Raw genomic sequence first — 21,169 nt, forward strand, 5'->3', positions numbered from 1 at the left:
ATTTAATTCTTTTTTATAGCTGAATAGTATTCCACTGTGTATATATACCACATTTTCTTTATCTAGTCTGTTGATAGATACTTAGGTTGATTCCATATCTTTGCTATTGTAAATAGTGCTGCGATAATCATACAAGTGCAGGTATCTTTTTGATATAATGATTCCTTTTCCTTTGGGGTTGATACCCAGTATTGGGATTGCTGGGTCAAATGGTAGTTCTGTTTGAGATTTGAGAACTATCCATGCTGTTTTCTGTAGAAGTTGTACTGATTTACATTCCCACCGAAATTGTATAAGCATTTCCTTTTCTCTGCATCCTTGCCAGCATCTGTTATTTTTTGACTTTTTATTAATAGCTTTTCTGGCTGATATAAGATGATATATCTCATTGTGGTTTTAATTTGCATTTCTCTGATGATTAGAGATGTTGAGCATGTTTACATATGGTAGTTGGTCATTTGTATGTCTTTTGAAAAACCTCCATTCATGTCTTTTGCCCTCTTTCTACCTCTTTTTTTTTTTCCTTGTTGAGTTGTTTGAATTCCACGGTTGTTTAAGTTCCTTATAAATTCTGGATATTAGTCTCTTGTCAGTTGCATAGTTTGCAAATATTTTCTTCCATTCTGCAGGTTGTCTGTTCCCTTGATTATTTCTTTTTCTTTGCAGATGCTTTTTAGTTTAATTAAGTCTCATTTGTCTATTTTTGTTTTCGTTGCTTGTGCTTTTGAGGTCTTAATCATGAATTCTTTGCCTAGACCAATGTCCAGAAGACTTTTCCCTAGGTTTTCTTCTAGTATTTTTATAGTTTCAGGTCTTACATTTAAATCTTTAATCCATTTTGAGTTGGTTTTTTAACAACGGTGAGAGACAGGGGTCCAGTTTCATTCTTTTGCATATGGCAAGCCAATATTCCCAGCGCCATTTATTGAGTGTTCCCCAGAGTATGTTTTTGTTGCCTTTGTCAAAGATCAGTTGGCTGTAGACAAGTGGCTTTATTTCTGGATTTTGAACAGATATTTATAGTTGTGTCAATGAATTATTAATAGATATACAGAAAAAGCTTAGGAAAAATAAGTAAATAATTAATTCCAGGTAAAACTGAAAATTATACCAAAAGGGAAATGTGATTATAGTATATGCATTACTTAATTCATATGGCTAGATCCAGTAATACAGTGGCTTAAAAAATAGATTTAATCCTTTCTCATAAATTAGTTGTTAGGTAAGTGGTCACGAGATCTAGATAAGTAGTTTGTTCCATGTGGTCATTCAGGGGCCCAAGTTCCATTGACTATGTTGTTCAGCCAAAAGAACGGCCAAGGGCTAACAGTGTATACATCACTTGTGCTTATTAGAAATGCAGAATGTCAAGCCTCAGCCCCAATCTACTGAATCAGAATCTGCATTTAGTAGTTGATTCCAATATGCAAAAGTTTAAGCCTCATTGGTCTGGATTAGAACATAATTGTTGAGTGATTGAAGCTGTATGGTTAAGAATTTTATCCAATGAGAAGGGAAAGATCACATGAGGAGGTAAGAACTTGATCATAAGGCTACACCTAACTGCAGAGAAAGTTGGGAAATGTAGTCTAGTGGTGTGCTCAGGAAAAAGGAGAAAATGAATTTTAATTTTGATAAACATCTAGCAAACTCTGTGCTATAGTATAATACTTGGCCCAGCTGTGAATGATATTGGTATGTCTTATTAAAATCATACGGGGAGGATGGGGTTAGGGTGGGGAAATACTTGTGTGTACAGTTCTGTTTCTAAGGGGAATGTTTGAGACAGACAAATCCTTATTTACTGTAGTAGGACTAGTCAGTAGATACTTTTTTTTTTTTTTTTTTTTTTTGAGACAGTCTTGCTCTGTTGCCTGGGCTAGAGTATAGTGGCATCATCATAGCTCCCTGCAATCTCAAACTCCTGGGCTTGGCCTTCCAAGGAGCAGGGACTACAGGTGTGTGCCACCATGCTCAGGTAATTTTTCTGTTTTTTCGTAGAAACAGAGTCTTGCTCTTGCTCAGGCTGGTCTTGAATTCCTGACCTCAAGCAATCCTCCCACTGTGCTAGGACTATAGGCATGAGCCACTGTGCCCGGCCAGAAGAGGTTTCTTACCTCATAGAGTTTACAATCTAGTGGGGAGACTGACATAAATCAGATTATTCACTGTGTGTAAAATTGTACAGAGGTAGAATGGTTTCCCTTCACTTCTACTTTCAGGACCACTTCTTAGAGCAGTGATTCTTTAAGTGTGGCCCCAAGTCCAGCCACATGAGCATTACCTTGGAACTTATTAGAAATGCACATTCTCAAGCTTCATCCCAGACGGACCTACGGAATCAGAAACTCTGGGGTTGGGCCCTCCAGGTGATTCTAATGAATGTTAAAATATGAGAAATACTTAATCATTATTTTTAAGTTTGATTTATTATTGCTAGTATTTCAGTGCTAAAAATAACCAATTACGTATGCCAAAGTATATTATTATTAAGATTTTAATGACTTTAGAAATGTTTAATAATATAGTCATTATTTAGAATTTATTTATTAAGTATATATCATGTATAGTAATTAAGTCTAGACTCCTTTTTGTTTAGCAAGCTATTTTCTTGTAGGGGAGGGGAGCATTGTCTATAAATGCTTTTACTTTATGGATCCTGAGAGATCCCTGGTAATTTTCTAAAACTTATAAAATTATCAAAACCAATGTAACATTAGTATCACTCTGTTTTAAGATTTTATAGAATGATAACATCTTTTATTTCGAGTAGACTCTAAAGATAGCTGATCCATCTACTCGTCTTCCTGTTCAGGGTTATCCAGCGGCTGGTGGGCCTCAGTGATTGGGACCTTAGCTGAAAATTGGTTCATTATGTAATTTTTTTTTTTTAAGCAGTAGAAACTTCTGATAGCTTTCTGTAATTATACCTTAAAGTAGTTTCTCTGTCTATCCCATGAAAAGGTTACTTGAGTGGTAACTATTGCAACCTTGAGTGGTAACTATTGCAACCTTGAGTGGTAACTATTGCTGTTGATTAGCTTCTCCATTAATAATGCAATAATCATTTCAGGTAAACTTTCTAAGTTAGTATACCCAAACAAGCCTTTTAAGTCTCAGGCCCCAGAACTTGTAAGTCATTCAGCTAATTGAATGATGGAGTATTATAGAAAGGTATCAGAAACTTCTCTTGAAACAATTCCAATTTCTGCCAAAATTTGCAGCAGAGAAGGAGGGATGTGAAAACATTAGTCTGCAGTAGATAGTATTTTAATGGCTAGTGATTTTGGATGTCTGCTAAGTACTTAGCGTTGTGCTAAACATTATAAGGATTCAAGCAAGATAGAATATATGATTAAGAACTAAAAGTAGAAATGGACTGATGCTGATGTCTTTATTTATTTAGAAATGAATGGAATACATTCTATTAATAAATGCTATTGTTTACTCTTCTATATTATTCAAACTTTTAAAAAGAGTCATTAAAAATTCTTTGCATTTTGATAATTAATAAAGACATAATTGTCATTTAAGGTTAGAATTTCATTTAATATCTATTTACCATATTCTAAAGATGTAACCAAGAACTAGAAAGTAGGCCTAACATTAATTTTATTTGGTTCAACCAGTTTTTTGCTGTGAGGGTTCACTGGGAATCAATGAGCCTTACTTTCAAACCCTCTCTCCTTAGAGAAAACTTCATTTCAAGGAATTACAACTTTTTTCGGAAAATATTTTACTCTTCATAGCTCAAAGTAAAAGTTGAAAATAGTAATTTTGCTATAAAATTACACTTTTTGGAGGAATATTTGCTACTGTAACAAGAAAAGATGGGGAAGATTAGATAATGAATCAGATTTTCATTTGTGTAAGTATAGTCTTTTTTCAGAACACATGTTCCTGTTTACAATTTAAATGTACTTTTAGTTATATGAAAAAATTACGTAAAGTAAAACCTGGCAATTTTTCTGAGTCTTAAACTCCCCACCTGCACTTATCTATATTAGGTACATTGACTTTTTGTTTAATCTTTGTAGCTTTTATTTATATACACAAATTTGGTTTCTAGAGATTTTTATGAGTTGAAGAATAAATAATGTGTCTAAAAAGTTTCATAAGGAAAAATTATGGATCAACTTTTTTTTTAAAGTCAGAGTTTCACTCTCTCACCCAGGCTGGAGTGCAGTAATGCAGTCATAACTCACTGCAGCCAAGAACTCCTGGGCTTCAAGTGATCTTTCTGCCTCAGACTCCCAAGTAGCTGGGACTATAGGCATATGCCACCTCACCCAGCTTATTTATGTTTTAATTTTGGTAGAGACAGGGTCTCGCTATATTGCCCAGGCTAGTCTCAAACTCGTGGCCTTGAGCAATCCTCCTGCCTCAGTCTCCCAAAGTGCTGGAATTACAGGTGTGAGCCACTGTGCCCAACCAGTGAATATTGTTATATCAAGTCTTTATGGCTTTTGTCAGTAAGATAACATCTATAAAATTATTAAAGAATCATTATAGTATTAATATTATAACGTTAGAAAATTTAAAGATATTTTGTCCGTGCAGGTAATGCTTGTAATCCCAGCACTTTGGCAGGCCGAGCCAGGAGAATCGCTTGAGGCTGAGAGTTCGAGACCAGCCTGAGCAACATAGCCAGATGATGTCTCTACAAAAAAATAGAAAAATTAGCCAGGTGTGGTAGCATGCACCTGTAGTCCCAGCCACTTGGGGGCTGAGGCAGGAGGATCATGTGAGCCCAGGAGTTTGAGGTTGCAGTGAGCTATGATGACACCACTGCTCTCTAGCCTAGGCAACAGAGCCAGACCCTGTCTCCAAAAAATAAAAATAAAAAAAGACCCACAAAAACGAAAAATTTAAAAATACGGTGGTTACTAGATAAGGTAAAACCAATCTTTTAGAAATAGAGCCCATTTTAGTTTTTTTTTTTTTTTGAGACAGAGTCTCACTTTGTTGCCCGGGCTAGAGTGAGTGCCGTGGCATCAGCATAGCTCACAGCAACCTCAAACTCCTGGGCTTAAGCGATCCTACTGCCTCAGCCTCCCGAGTAGCTGGGACTACAGGCATGCGCTAATTTTTTCTGTATATGGATTTTTAGCTGTCCAAATCATTTCTTTCTATTTTTTTGGTAGAGACGGGGTCTCACTCTTGCTCAGGCTGGTCTCGAACTCCTGACCTCGAGCTATCCACCCGCCTCGGCCTCCCAGAGTGCTAGGATTATAGGTGTGAGCCACTGCGCCCGGCCCCATTTTAGTTTTTAAAATAAAGAATTTGCAGCAGTTCCTGTAAGAATTTAGAAATAGCCATATGTTTTGACAACTCTTTTGACAGTTATGTAAAGCACCTATCAAGTAATGAAAGCAAAATACATTGATTAAAAAGTTCAAACATACAAAAACTAGGAGCAAAAGCATTTTTTTTTTACAGTTGTAAGTTGCTGCAGCTTTTACTGGAAAATGTTAGTCAAAAAAGAAATTAATGGTGAAAACCAAGTATGATTTTGACTTAAATTTTCATTTTTATCAATTTCTTAAAATACTACTTTATATGATATTTTAGAAAGAAGAACCTAATAAATTTTTAAAATAAAAGGCAGTATGACTCTGGATAGAGATCAAGGCAGAACGTAGAAGACTGTACTACAAACAGGAATTATAAAAGCTAGGTCCGAATTGAGTAACATGTTTTAGTGTAGAAACACCTAGGTAAGTTCAATTAATTTTTTCTCTTTTTTTCTCCTGGAAGTATCCTTTTGCATACACACAGATAGTTTGGAGTAAGTGACTTGTATTTTGAGCTGTTTATTTTAGGTAATTTTTTATGTTTATATGATGTATGGTTATATGATTAGAAGTGTTTGGCCAAATTTATAATTTAGTAAATTAACTATTAAAATCAAAGATGCTACTTTAAGTTCCATGCAGTTAGCTTTTGCTGGCAGAAGTACTTTAGCTTTTATTCATATTATTAATCATTGTTTAGAGACATGCATCTGAATTTAAGGCATATAGGGCAAGGTGAACAGTAAAAAAAATCCTGATTTCCATAAAACTTAGTATACAAAGTATTTCTAACAAATCATTTAACAAGATGCAGTATTTTCATTGGTTTATAGTTTGTACTATGTGGTAAATTTAGTATTTCTTTCTCAACATAATTGTTCCTGTTACATTTTAAAACAAATTATGTTTCTGATTGATTTTATTATTCTTTCACTTTTTTTAGACATTGTTTTTTAGAGCAATATTAGGTTCACTGCAAAAATGAGCAGAAAGTAGAGTTGCCATATATACCCTGTCCCTATGCATGCATAGCCTCTCCCACTAACAACACCTGGCACCAGAGCAGCATGTTTGTTATAACTGATGAACCTACACTGACACATTATCATCACCCCAAGGTCCATAGTTTTAAATTAGGGTTCACTCTTGGTAATGTGCATGCTGTGTCATTATGTCATTATGTATAATGACATATATCCACCATTATAGTATCATAAAGAATATTAGTTACTGTTTTTTTCCTGCCCCCCCCCCCCCCCCCCAGGATCTTGCTTTGTTGCCCTGGCTAGATTGCAGTGATGTCATCATAGCTCACTGCAACCTCAAACTCTGGGACTTGAGTGATCCTCCTGCCTCAGCCTCTCGAGTAGCTGGGACTACAGGTGTGGGCCACCAAGCTTGGCTAATTTTTCTATTTTTTGTAGAGACTGGGGTCTCACTCTTGCTCAGGCTGGTCTTGAACTCCTGACCTCAAGCAGTCCTCCCTCTGTGGCCTCCCAAAGTGAGCCACTGTGCCCAGCCTATTACTGTTACTCTTTAACTCTGGGTACCTATTGGTTTTTAAAATTTACTTCAGAAAAATTTATTTAAACTCATTTATACTTCAGAGGTGGAGAAAAATCTATTGACATTATTTCCCTATGTTTAGAGAATCAAGTTTGAAGTAGGTTAGAGGTATAAATAGGAACTATTTAGTAAGACGGTCATGTGGGCAAGATCTTACTGGTTAGGATTCTGTAAACTGTTGCATTATATATAGCACATAAAGATTAGAATTCTTGTGTTTCCTTTATTTCATTTCCTTTTATGTTCATTGTGATCCATCAGTTGTAGGTTTTATTTTCCTGTTAGTTGAAATTCTTAGAGTAATGTAAAACAAGTTTTGCTTCTCTAAAAATCCTTTGTTTTGAGGCTATAATTACATTTGATTTCCCTTAATGAATATTTGGCTGTTATTTACTTAGTGGGCTTTAACTCCTTCTCATAGAGTTTTATGAGTTTTGTCTTTTTTTTATGATTCAGTTTTGAGAACAAATTTTAAAAGTTTTTGAATGCCTCAGCATTTAAAAACATGGGGTTTTTTTTTTGCATTTTGAATAACAGATTTTTTTTTTTTTAACCCAATAGTTTGCTTGCCTAAACTGGATTTGAAGCAATTTCAACTACTGGAGATCTGCCATTTTACAATATCACGATTGGAAAGAAGCAGGTTTTCAAATAATGGAAGAGTCTAAGACCTCTAAAAGTGGAAATCATGAACCAAAGAAGAATGTTATTTGTGAAGAAAGCAAAGCAGTTAAAGTTATAACTAATCAAACTTTGAAAGCTAGAAATGATAAATCTTTAAAAGAAATTGGAAGCAGCTCTCCAAATAGGAATAGTAGTAAAAAAAATAAGCAAAATGATAATTGTACAGAAAAAACAGAAGTGAAATCATGTAAAGTAAATGCTGCTGGTGTTCCAGGCCCTAAAGATTTGGGGTTAGTCCTTCGAGATCAGAGTCATTGCAAAGCAAAAAAATTACCTACTTCACCAGTGAAAACTGAAAAGGCATCTATTTCACAGGCAAAATTACAAAAGACACACAGTTTACAGGCTAAAGCAGAAAAATGCCCAAAGTCACCTAATTCACAAGTAAAAGCAGAAAAAGCACCCAGTTCTCAGACGAAATCAGAACAGGTGCCCAGGTCACAAGCAGAAGCAGAAAAGGTACCCAGTTTACCGTTGAAAGAAAACATGAGACAGACAGAATTACAACAGATTGGAAAAAAAATTCCAAGCTCCTTTACTTCTGTGGACAAAGTGAATATTGAAGCTATAGAGGGGAAAAAATCTGCTCTGCAAAACTCACCACAATCTCAGAATCAACAAACATGTACAGATAATACTGGTGATTCTGATGATAGTGCTTCAGGAATTGAAGACATATCGGATGATTTGAGTAAGTACAGATTAGATTATTCCACAAGTCACATTTTTTGGAGGGATTTTCCTGTATTAATGTTCATTAGATTATCTCTGGTTTAACTACTTTAATTACAAAAGGACATTAGTAATGTGGCTCCTAAAGCTACAAAAAAGCCTTTCCATTTATTATGGTAGGTAAAAAGGCTGTGCAAATATAATTTCAGTGGCTCCTTCAGTTGGTATGGATGCGGATGCACACATATACTCTTTTGAAATGGTCTTTGTAATATTAATATATTGCACATTTATTCGTTAAATATGTTTGTGTTGAGTTCTGTTATGCATCAAATGTGTGTTTACAATGGAAAACTGGAAAAAACACAGTCCTAAACCTAGACCTCTAGTCTGATGGTGGTGATATACATAGGTAAAGTGATTTTTAGTGCCCAAAACTTAATTCACATTGAGAATTCACATTATTAAATTGTGAGATTTAGACTTTGGGTTGAAAAAAATGCATGATATGAACATGCGACTCTGAGTATGACTGAGACTCATTATGACTGGAGCAGGGAGTTGAGGTAAAGAGTGGCAAATAATGCAGCTGAAAGGACACTCAGGCATTGGAGAATCAAGGACCTTGTAAGCTATGATGGAGAGTTTAGACTTTATCATGAGTATTTTTGAGAAGCCATTGAAGTTTTTTTTTTTTTTTTTTTAATTTAAATTGTAATTCCTGGTTGGGCGCGGTGGCTCATGCCTGTAATCCTAGCACTCTGGGAGGCCGAGGCAGGTGGATCGTTCGAGATCAGGAGTTCGAGACCAGCAAGAGCGAGACCCTGTCTCTACTAAAAATAGAAAGAAATTATCTGGCCAACTAAAATATATATAGAAAAAAATTAGCCTGGCATGGTGGCACATGCCTGTAGACCCACCTACTCGGGAGGCTGAGGCAGTAGGATCGCTTAAGCCCAGGAGTTTGAGGTTGCTGTGAGCTAGGCTGACGCCACGGCACTCACTCTAGCCTGGGCAACAAAGCAAGACTCTGTCTCAAAAAAAAAAAAAAAAAAAAAAATTGCAATCCCCTAAATGTTCTTCAGGAGAAGAGTTTTAAGTAAGGTAATGCTATGATCAGATTTTTTAAAAATCTTTTTGGCTACATGGCAGCAAATTCTTTGACAGGAACAAGAGAAACATATATAACATTGTTATACAATTTACTGACAGCAGTTGTAAAATTCATTTTGTTCTGGGTCCTGATTTTTGTTTTAAGTAATTGTTTAGAAATATTTTCCATATCTTTCAAGTAACTTTAATCCTGATTTTGACTAAATTAAAGAATTTCCTTTTACAAACTTTTATCCTGGTGTTTTTGTGGCTTTGATGAGGAAATAAAAAGCAGCCATTTGTGAATCATTATTTGCCACACTTTGAGAAACAATGGTAAAGAATTCAGAAATAGCTTTTTAATTATGTTGGTACACAGATGATGGAATATGGATATACATTTTAAAAATTTTAATAGTTGTCTTTATTTTATGTGTATAAGAAAAAAATCAAGCTCATAATTGTATACACATAGAGCTTAGGACAAGGCCAACTTTAAAAAATAAGTATATTTAGAGATAGTATCAAGTAAATAATAATGCTGGTAATGTTTAGATATGGCAAAAATTTGAACATGATGACACCTGAATGATTGACGTTTGGGAAATACTGGTGCTTAAGATCACTTAATTAAGGGTTTCATCACTGGAATTAGTGAAAAACCTGATTTAAAGGTTATTTTTAAAAAGGCAATAAAATAATCAAGGTGACATTGTGAGATAGTTAAGAGTATGGGCTCTGGAGTGAAATTACATGGTTTTTGAATTCCCATCTTCTCCAGTTAATAACTTCATAATCTTGAATAATCTGTTTATCCCTTAAAAATGTTTTCTGATTTTTAAAAAAGTGGAGACGCTGCTGCCTATGTAATGAAGGTTAAGTAAAAGAATCCAGTAGGATGTTTCATGTAGTACCTGACACAGTAGGCATGCAATGGCAATGAGTATCATTTATTATTATTATATTACTCCAATTAAATGCTATTTTGTTACTTTTTTTTAAATTTCAGCTTATTATGGGGGTACAAAAGTTCAGGTTATGTATATTGTCCATGCCCCCCCCCATCCCCCCGAGTCAGAGCTTCAAGCATGTCCATTCCCCAGAAAGTGTTTTTTTTTGAGACAGCGTCTCGCTCTGTTGCCCGGGCTAGAGTGAGTGCCGTGGTGTCAGCCTAGCTCACAGTAACTTCAAACTCCTGGGCTTAAGCGATCCTACTGCCTCAGCCTCCCGAGTAGCTGGGACTACAGACATGTGCCACCATGCCCAGCTAATTTTTTCTATATATATTTTTAGTTGGCCAGATAATTTCTTTCTATTTTTAGTAGAGACAGGGTCTCGCTCTTGCTCAGGTGAACTCCTGACCTCGAGTGATCCACCCACCTCGGCCTCCCAGAGTGCTAGGATTACCGGTGTGAGCCACCGCACCAGGCCTGTTACTTGTTAATGTGGAGAACAAGTTGAACTAGTTTAAAGAAGCTACTAGACCAAGTAGCGGTCATTTGGGGAAACTTGGTTTAGCAAATTAGTAAGAATGGCTTATAGTGTAGCAGTCATTTTTCATAAATAAGTACTTCTCATGTTTTAAAGAATTCTCTTCAATATGTGTAATATTTACCTTGAAGTCATGGTCAGATATAATTGTTAAGCACTTCTTTTTTACCATATGAAAAAATAAAAATTAATGATAATAGAATTAATGATTTCTCATTAGATTACCCCTTGGTAAAATGAATAGAATAAAATATATCTAGATCATTATCTGTTTGGACTTAAATAGGTATATTGAAATTTGATTAATCTCAGTGTTCTCCATTCGGCCCAATTTAACTCCTTTACCATTTTTATTTTTGCCATTCATTCCATTCAATAAGAATCTTTTTTTTTTTTTTTTTTTTGGTGTCTACTATGTGCCAGATACTGATCTAGTCACTAGGAATACAGCAGTGAATGAAACAAATGACACGATTCTTATGGAGTTAATGTTCTAGTGGGAGGAAACAGACAACAAACACAATAAATTTAAAAAAATATTTTAAGTTAGGTGGTTATAAATCCTTTAAGAAAAATAAAACAGAAAAGATCATAGGGAATGATGCTACTGTTGCTGTTGGTGGTGTTTCAAATTTAAATTATCACTCAGAAAGTCACGTTAGAGCAAATACTTGAAGGAAAGAAGTGAATGAGCCAGGTGAATATTTGAGGGGAGAGCATTCTTGATCTGGGTTTCTCAAATTTTAATATGTATACTTATCACTTGGGAATCATATTAAAATGCTGATTCCTGAGCCTCATTTCCAGAGATTTTTGATTCAGAAGGCCTAGGGTGGGACCTGAGAAATTGGATTTCTGACAAGTTCCCAAGTCCTGCTGGTCAGGATCCTGCTTTTGGGCAGCATGTCCTAATATCACCCTTTATTGTGTTTTCAACATAGCAGCCAGAATGATCCTATTAAAATGAGTCAGATTATGTTACTCCTAGACAGAATGTTTCAGTGGCTTCCCATATACCATAGTAAAGGCTAGTTGACTTGCAGTTGACTAGTAGAGCCCTATGTGATCTGTGACGCCCCCATTCATTTACTTCTCACCCTTTCTCTCTCTGCTCCAGCTGTATGGTTTTCTTGCATTTCCTGAAAGGCGAAGGCAGATGTCCATCTCAGGACCTTTGCATTTACTTTTTCTTCTGCCTGGACTGTTCATCCCCCAGTGTCCATAGGGCTACTTGTTTTAACTTCCTTGACCTTCTTAATGTGGCTTTTGCTGGGTCATTTACCTAAAATTTGTGGCTCTCCCTTTGCTTAATTTTTCTCCATAGTCCTTATCACCATCTGTCCATATTTTAATCTTATTTACCTTTTTATATAATAGTTTTATTGAGATACAATTCAGTAGTTTTTATTATACTATATTCACCAAGTTGTACAGCTATCACCACTATTTAATTCCATTTTCATTACTCCCCAGAGAAACTCCATACCCAGTAGCAGTCACTGTTCATTAAATTCTCCTCCTCCCCATTGGCAATCACTTATCTTTCTGTCTCTATTGATTTGCCCTGTTTTTATATAAATGGAATTGTATAACATGTGGCCTGTTGTATCTGGCTTTTTTTGCTTAGCATAATGTTTTCAAAATTCACCCATGTTATAGCATGTATGAATGTACATCATTCTTTTTTATTGCCAAATAATATTTCATTGTATGGATATACCACATTTCATTTATCCATTTGTCAGTTGATGGACATTTGGATTGTTTCCATCTTTTGACTAGCCTTGATAGTGCTGCTATGAGCATTTGTGTAAAAGTTTTTCTGTGGATGTATGTTTTCCTTTTTCCTGGGTATATATCTAGAAGTGGGATTGCTGTGTCATATAGTAATTCTGTTTAACTTTTTTTTTTTGATGATAAATATATATAAGGTTTACCATTGTAACCATTTTAAAGTGTACAATTCAGTGGCATTAAGTATATTTACAATGTCGTACAATCATTACCACTGTCAAATTCCACAACTTTTTTAGCATCCTAGTAGGAAATCCCATGCTCATTAAGAGTCACTCCCCATTTTCCACTTTCCCCAGCCTCTGGCAACTACTAATATACTTTCTATTTCTGTGTATTTGCTTATTTTCATATAAATTGAGCTATACAATACGTGGTCTTTTGTATCTGGCTTTCACTTAGCATCATGCTTTCCAGGTTTATTCATGTCGTAGCATGTATTACTGCTTTATTCCTTTTTAAGGCTGAGGCTATGGACTGAATTGTATCACCTCCCAATTCATATGCTGAAGCCCTGACTGCCAATGTGATTGTACTTGGAAATAGGGCTTTTAGGAGATACTTAAGGTTAAATGAGGTCATAAGGGTGGGGTCCTAATCTGATAGGATTGGTGGCCTTAGAAGAAGAGGGAAAAAAGAGAGAGAGAATGAGAGAGAGAGAGAGAGAGAGAGAATCTCCATAAGGAAAGGCCACAGCAAGAAGGTGGCTGTCTGCAATCTAAGGAGAGAGCCCTCACTAGGCATTGACCCTACAGGCAGCTTGATCTTGGACTTTCCAGGCTCCAGAACTGTGAGAAAATTAATTTCTGTTGTTTAAGCCACTTAGTCTATGGTATTTGTTAAGACAGCCTGAGCTGACTATGACTGCTGAATGATATTCCATTGTAGATGTGCCACATTTTATTTATCCATTCATCAGTGATGAACATTTGGGTAATTTCTACTTTCCCTATTATGAATAGTGCTTCTGTGAACATTCATATAGAAGATTTTATGTGGACATAGGTTTTCAATTCTTGTTTCATGAGAGTATTAACATCTTTAGTTTGGGACATTCTGCCTGGTATTATTTTATTTTATATGTTGATTCCAGAAAATGAAATAATTTCATTTATTTCTGACTCTTTTTTTTTTTTTTTTTAAGAGACAAGGTCTCCCTCTGTTGCCCAGGCTGAAGTGTGGTGGCTCAATTATTGCTCACAGTAACCTCTACCTCCTGGGCACAAGTGATCCTCCCACCTCAGCCTCCCAAGTAGCTGGGACTACAGGTGTGTGTCACCATGCCTGGCTAAATTTTTTCTATATTTTGTAGAGATGGGGTCTCATTATATTGTCCAGGCTGGTCTTGAACTCCTAGCTGCAAGCGATCCTCCCACCTCGGCTTCCCAAAGTGCTGGGATTATAGGCATGAGCCACTGTGTCTGGCCTATTTTTGACTTTTTTATGTTTTTTTCGAGACCGAGTCTTGCTATGTCACCCTGGGTAGAGTACAGTAGTATCATCATAGCTCACTGCAACTTCAAACTCCTGGGTTCAAGCGATCCTCCTGCCTCAGCCTCCCGGTAGCTGGGACTACAAGTGCATGCCACCATGCCTGGCTAATTTTTTCTATTTTTAGTAGAGATGGCGTCTTGCTCTTGCTCAGGCTCGTCTCTGACTCCTGACCTCAAGTGATCCTCCTGCCTCAGCCTCCCAGAATGCTAGGATTACAGGTGTGAGCCCCCGGGTCTGGCCATTATTTCTTCTTTATTTAGAAAATTAGTCCTATCAAAAAGTAGAATTGACTTTTTAGGCTTCCTCTAGATGGCATATTGTTGGCTTTTGAGGGCAGAGTGGAGAGTTTTCTTTATTATCTGTGAGAATTCTTTTTTGGAACTGCTTTTAGGTACATCCAGATTCATTTATTTATTCAACACACCTTTATGAAAGCATCAGGTCTGGCATAGGAATTGTATTAAAATCTGAAGGTACACAGTTAAATAATACCTGGTCATTAGCATCAAAGAATCCATCATCTAATGTAGGAAATAGTTAAATGAATCCAAATTCCATTACTCTGTAAATATGAGATAATAGAGGGTGATAGGAGAATATAGAAGATGTCAGACCAGCTTCTGAAAGAGGTAGTGCTTAAGCTGAATTTTGAAGGATAGGTAAATATTACTAGTTGAATTGAGAAGACATTGATGGACAAGGAAATAGCATATGTAAAGACATTGAAGCAGCAATGATTTATTCTAGCACCTTTAGTATGAATGAAGTGAAAAGTGTTAGGGCAGGATCTGAGGTTAGAGATATAGGCGAATTAGCTCTCTATCTTCAGATTTCGGTTTAAATGAAATCCCCTCAGAGAAGCCTTCTCTGACTTCCATATCTAAAGTTGGTCTTCCTGTCAGTTCCTTGCTTTTTTCCTTTATAGCATTTATTACAACTTGGAATTATTATATTTGTTCTGTTTACTGCCTTCATGAGGACAAAGGACTGTGTATAATATTCTAGGGAGTTTAAACTTTATCTTGAACTCTTTAAAAGCCTTTTAAGTATTTTAGGCAAGAGAATAACACGATTCTATTTGTATTTAAAATCATGCCTGTTATCCTAGCACTCTGGGAGGCCGAGGCGGGAGGATCGCTTGAGCTCAGGAGTTCGAGACCAGCCTGAGCAAGAGCAAGATCCTGTCTCTATTAAAAATAGAATGAAATTAGCTGGACAACTAAAAATATATGGAAAAAATTAGCCGGGCATGGTGGTGCATGCCTGTAGTCCCAGCTACTCGGGAGGCTGAGGCAGAAGGATTGCTTGAGCTTGGGTGTTTGAAGTTACTGTGAGCTAGGCTGACGGCACAGCACTCTAGGCCAGGCAACAGAGTGAGACTCTGTCTCAAAAAAAAAAAAAAAAAAAAAAATCACACCGGTGGTAGACCCTGTTGTCAGCCAGGTACATATTGCCAGATGCTGGAAATGTGAAGATGAAAACACATAGTCTATGCCTTAAAGAGATTACAATCTAGTTAGGGGACACAAAAGCAAAGGAACAATGTTGATCTGGTGGAGAACTTCCATGAGTTCAGTGGAAGCAAAGGAGCCTTGTGGCTGGAGTGTATATGTTCTTTTAAGTGCTAGTGACTTTAGTTCAGTGACTAATCTTCTTTGGGACTCAAAATAGCTTTTTATCAAATTCATTTCAGATATTCTATAAGATGATTATCTTATGTTAGCTTTGTATAGTGTAGTCTTAGTTATACATGTCTCTTAATAGTTAAATTGGAAGAACGAGGTAGGCATTTGACCCATGAAGTAGATTTTTCTTTGTGAATTTTGATACCATGTATTTATCTCAGTTTTATTTTATATATATATATACCAACTTATGCAACAAAGGAAAATATAAAGAAAGAATTTTTTTCCTCTATGTGTATAAATTTAATATCGGTTTTTTATTAAAAATTTAAAAAATTTACCAGTTCTGGTGATGATAACTGATTACTTCTTTTTCTAGGTAAAATGAAGAATGATGACTCTAATAAAGAAAATTCTTCAGAGATGGACTATTTAGAAAATGCCACTGTAATAGATGAATCTACATTGACACCTGAGCAGAGGCTGGGCTTGAAACAAGCAGAAGAACGTTTAGAAAGAGATCACATCTTTCGACTTGAAAAAGTATACTATGTTGTTTTAGTTATTTGGAGGGAAATATGTGTTTCATAGTTTTTCTTTCCCAAGGGCAGTTCTTTTTTATTTTTCTTTTATTCATAAGACAGGTAGGATTTATCTTTCCTTTTTCCTCCCTCTCATCTTCTTACCTTCTTTTTCTTCCTTCCCTCTCTTTGTTTTAGCAAATACTTAAGGTCTGTGAATCTGACTTCATTCATTCATCCCAGGGATAGGCAAACTATGGCCTACCCCCTTGTTTTTATTTTTAAATATATTAAAATACACCTAGCCCGTTTTTTTGGTAAACAGTTTTATTGGACTATAGCCGTGTGCCTTTGTTTACATATTGCCTATGGCTGCTTTCATGCTACCATGGCAAAGTTGAGTAGGGTAGTTGCCAAAGAGGCTATGTGGCTTGCAGAACATAAAATATTTACTATTTACCAAAGCTTGTAATATTTATCAGAATATTATTTTGGCTCTTTACTGTCCTCTGATTCATTCACTCATCAAATAGATACTGAGTGCTTGTTGTATGCAAGGTATTGTGATAGACACTGGGGATATATTGGTGAAAATGGCATAGTTTCTCCTCATTAGAAGTTAAAAGTGCATTCAGATTGATGGAAATAAATTAGTAAATACCATAGAATGTATTAGAGTTCCTCCTTTTTCTCTTGTTTTTCTTCTCTATTTTTTTCTCCCATATTTACTGAGTACTATGTATTAGCAACTATTCTAGTCACTGGTATCTTGTTCCTGAGTATTAATTAATTTCTTAACCTAGAAATACACATTCCTAGCCTCAACTATAAAAATACTGCTACATATTGAAGGAAAGAATCACAAATCAAACTTCTGACAAATAGATACTTGGGATATTTGTGTATATGTATACAAGGAAATAAGTCATCATTCTTGAAATAAAGAAATGGTATGATTCTGTGTAGTTTAGAAAATGAGAGCATATCTAGATTGAAGAAGACAATCCTGGGTTATTAATAGGACAGAGTAGTCACCATATGAAAAGAGAAAGGACTATCAAGGAGTAGAGGACCATAATATAGGAGAGAGTTTGGGTTGTATAAGCAAGTCTTACAAGATCCTAGTTAGAAGGAAGTCTTTTTTGCAATTTTCTATTTTACTTAATCTATCTTTACTTAGTCCTCTTTTCGTATCCTAAGCCTGGAATTAGTAGTTATTTCTGGATTTGTCCATTGTCAAGATAAATATTGATTGCCTTTTATGTACTGTGGTCTGGTGATAAAAGTTTAAATTCAGGCATGCCTGAAATTTTTAAAAACACTTTTTTAAGAGTTTACTAATTCAGGCCGGGCACAGTGGCTCACGCCTGTAATCCTAGCACTCTGGGAGGCCGAGGCGGGTGGATCACTCGAGGTCAGGAGTTCAAGACCAGCCTGAGCAAGAGTGAGACCCCGTCTCTATTAAAAATAGAAAGAAATTATCTGGCCAACTAAAAATATATATATAGAAAAAATTAGCCGGGCATGGTGGCACATGCCTGTAGTCCCAGCTACTCGGGAGGCTGAGGCAGGAGGATTGCTTAAGCCCAGGAGTTTGAGGTTGCTGTGAGCTAGGCTGTCGCCACGGTACTCACTCTAGCCTGGGCAACAGAGCGAGACTCTGTCTCAAAAAAAAAAAAAGAGTTTACTAATTAGAGAAAACATGTAAGCAAGTGACAGTAATAATAACAATATTGTTTGAAAATGGAATCATAGACAAAAGAGTGACCAGCTTTAGTTGGGGGTATAAAGGCATCAGTTTGGGGAATGCTTCTTAAGGAGCTGACATTGGAGTTGATTCTCAAAAATTGGCTAAAAATTGATTAGGTGAATAGGGGAAGGGTGGTTAGGTAAATTATATACCATGTATAAAGGAAACATGAAAATTTCTTTTCAGGAAAAATAAGCAGGGAACTGGATGGGAAGATACATAGGAGTGAAGCAGGAAAGGTCAGTTTGTGGGAAAAGGAAGAAGTTGGGGTGGAATGGGTATTTGATGGTAGTAGGAAAGAATGGCCTGGGGTGAAAGGAAATCTTGGAAGCATTAGAAAGCATTTTATTTGTTGCTGACTTTAAATCAGCAATGATTTTTTTAAGTCATTGCTGATTTAAAGTCACTGTGCCAGTACCAGCATAGACATCCCTTTTCTTTCTGACACCTCATTTCTTATGCCCTCTAAACCTCTTATTTTCAATTCATTGTACTCTTTTTTTTTTTTTTTTTTTTTGAGACAGAGTCTTGCTCTGTTGCCCAGGCTAGAGTGAGTGCCGTGGCGTTAGCCTAGCTCACAGCAACCTCAAACTCCTGGGCTTAAACAATCCTACTGCCTCAGCCTCCCGAGTAACTGGGAATGCAGGCCTGCGCCACCATGCCCAGCTAATTTTTTCTATATATATTTTTAGTTGGCCAGATAATTTCTTTCTATTTTTAGTAGAGACGGGGTCTCGCTCTTGCTCAGGCTGGTCTCGAACTCCTGAGCTCGAGCGATCCGCCCGCCTCGGCCTCCCAGAGTGCTAGGATTATAGGCGTGAGCCACCATGCCCGGCCTCACTGTACTCTTAATTAACATTTTTCTTTAGATACCCATTAAGAATATTCTTCCCAAGTTCTTTTGATTTCATCAGGTCCTTTGGTTCACAGTGTGCCCATAGATTATCTAATTAAGGAATAAAGATATAGATTCTTTGCTATGTACCAAAGAAGACATAAATCCAAACCATCAGATTTGGGTAAATTTCCATATGGTGAGTGTTAAATAATGACTTGGAAATAGTTAGAATGTTCATGCCCAGAAATCTTTCTTCTAGCTTTTCTGCAGAAAGTTTAAAGAAGGTTCATTAGTCTGTTTGTTTAATGGTAAAATAAAATATAACCATAATAAAAGAAATATTTAAACATATTTCATATGTTTTTTCTGTAAAATTAGAAACTTCATGATGGTGAGATGCGGGGAGTTAGCTATGCTCCCAGCAAAAGTTCGGGTCCCTCAGACAGGAGTCTTCACAAAGGATGAAAAAAATAGTAGGACACAGAAATAAAAATAATACACAGAGCCAAAGATATAGTTTATAAAGTAAAGATTTATGAAGATAGACATAGGAGGGTGCCGGGAAGGTTACATCTCTTCCCACCGAAATGCAACCCAGGCTGAAGTTTTACACAGATACTTATAATGTACAAAGTTTCAGTTGCCAGGGGTAACAGGGTTTACATAATAACAGGTAGTCTGGTTTAGGGTCAAAGTCTTCTAAAAGGCTACTACAGATCCTTCAACTAACTCTGTCTAGGTGAACAATGGGTTATAAAATCTTCTTAGGGCAAACTTCTAAGTTTTATGATAAGGCTATTACTTTAGCAAAAACAGACATCTTGGCTCTGGTTATTGTGTAAAAGAGATTTCAGAAGTCAAGCACAAGCTGTCCCTTATGCTATTTACTTTAACCGCATAGTTCTGTCTGGGCCCTGAGGGCAGCATATCTTATTGATCAGCTTTCATCTCTGATCAGCTCTCATTGGTGGCCTTAAAGCAGGTGGGAGCCACAGGCCTGGAATGTAGCAGTTGCCCCTCCTGAGGTGAGGCAGCTTTTGATATGTGAACTAACACGTTTACATTTTCCTTTAGGGCAAAGCTTTGCAAGACTCCTGAAATCATTTCTGTCTCTAAAAATATATGGGGCATTTCTATAAATCATTATTTCTTAGGCTCAACAGTGAGAGCATTTTTGTCTTCTTTGATATCATGGCTAATGCATCACCTTGCTCAAAGCATTTGATTGCTAATTAGAGGTAGTGTGCCTAGTGGTTAAGTGCGTGGATTTTGGAATCCCTGGGTCTAACTCTGCCACTTACTAGTTGGGTAATATCAAATAAGTTACTTAACCTCCTTAAACCTTGGTTTCTTCACCAGTAAAATGGGATTAACAAAAATAGCAACACCTAGTTCATGGGGCTGTTATGAAGATTTAATGAGAGAATACAGGTAAATTTCTTGGCACAAGACCTGGTATGTAGTAAGTACTAAATAAAGATTAGCTACTTGTAGCATTAAATTATTTTACCAGGTAGGGCAATTTTTATTATTTTATAAATAAAGAGATAGGCTCCGATGTTAGAGATTTACACAAGGTCAGTCATCCCAGGTCTTCTGACTCTTCATTCAGTGTAGTACCAAGATTCTCTTACTAAAAGAATCTAGACATGCCCATATCTTTTAACGTTTTATAGTTGAAAAATTCATGTGATTGATTTTATGACACCCTTAGTGACCTCGTCAATACTCATGGCTTTAGGTATTCTGTATATATTTTTTCAACTCCTTTTACACCTCCAGTACTCTCATCTTGAACCAATCCAACATCATCTTTTTTCTGGATTATTGCAATATGTTGATGACTGCAATAAGCTTTTCTTGCGTCTGTTCTTAATATAGAAGGCAAACGATATTTTTACAATATTGATTAGATCTTGTAATTTTCTGCTCAAAAACTCAAACGGCCTTCCATCACACTTAGGATAAAAGCCAGAGTCTTCACAGGCGACCTTGTGATTTGGCCCCTGTTACTTCCCTGTTCCAGTCGTACTAGCTTTTTTGCAGTTTGTCAAACATTTTGGGCACATTTCTGCCACAGGGCCTTAGTGTTCACTTCTTCCTCTATTTGGAATGTCTCTTTCCAGATATCCACACAGCTCAATCCGTTATTTCCTTTAAGTCACTTTATCAATAAGATCTTAAGTGATGACTCTATTTTAAAAAAACAGTAACTGTCCCCACTGATATTCCTATTTATTTGTTTGTGCGTTTGTTTATTACCTGTCTCCCTACATTAGAATGTAAATTCATACAGACAGGAATTTCCATCTGTTTTGTTTATTGCTGTTATCCCCAGTTCCTACAAA

General features: G+C 36.3%; 1 protein-coding gene across 6 annotated transcripts in view; it reads left to right on the plus strand.

Moving 5' to 3' along the window:
- Nucleotides 1-21,169, plus strand: part of TUT4 (terminal uridylyl transferase 4) — a 106,135-nt gene that overhangs the window by 17,493 nt on the left and 67,473 nt on the right. For all 6 annotated transcript variants that reach the window (XM_045548014.1, XM_045548010.1, XM_045548015.1 and 3 more), the window contains exons 2-3: nt 7,422-8,235; nt 16,092-16,255. In XM_045548014.1, coding sequence (XP_045403970.1) covers nt 7,515-8,235; nt 16,092-16,255 — 885 coding nt within the window. In that variant the 5' untranslated portion in view covers nt 7,422-7,514. The remainder of the gene's footprint in view (nt 1-7,421; nt 8,236-16,091; nt 16,256-21,169) is intronic.

This window comes from Lemur catta, chromosome 3 (assembly GCF_020740605.2).
Source record: "Lemur catta isolate mLemCat1 chromosome 3, mLemCat1.pri, whole genome shotgun sequence".
Taxonomy (NCBI): domain Eukaryota; kingdom Metazoa; phylum Chordata; class Mammalia; order Primates; family Lemuridae; genus Lemur; species Lemur catta.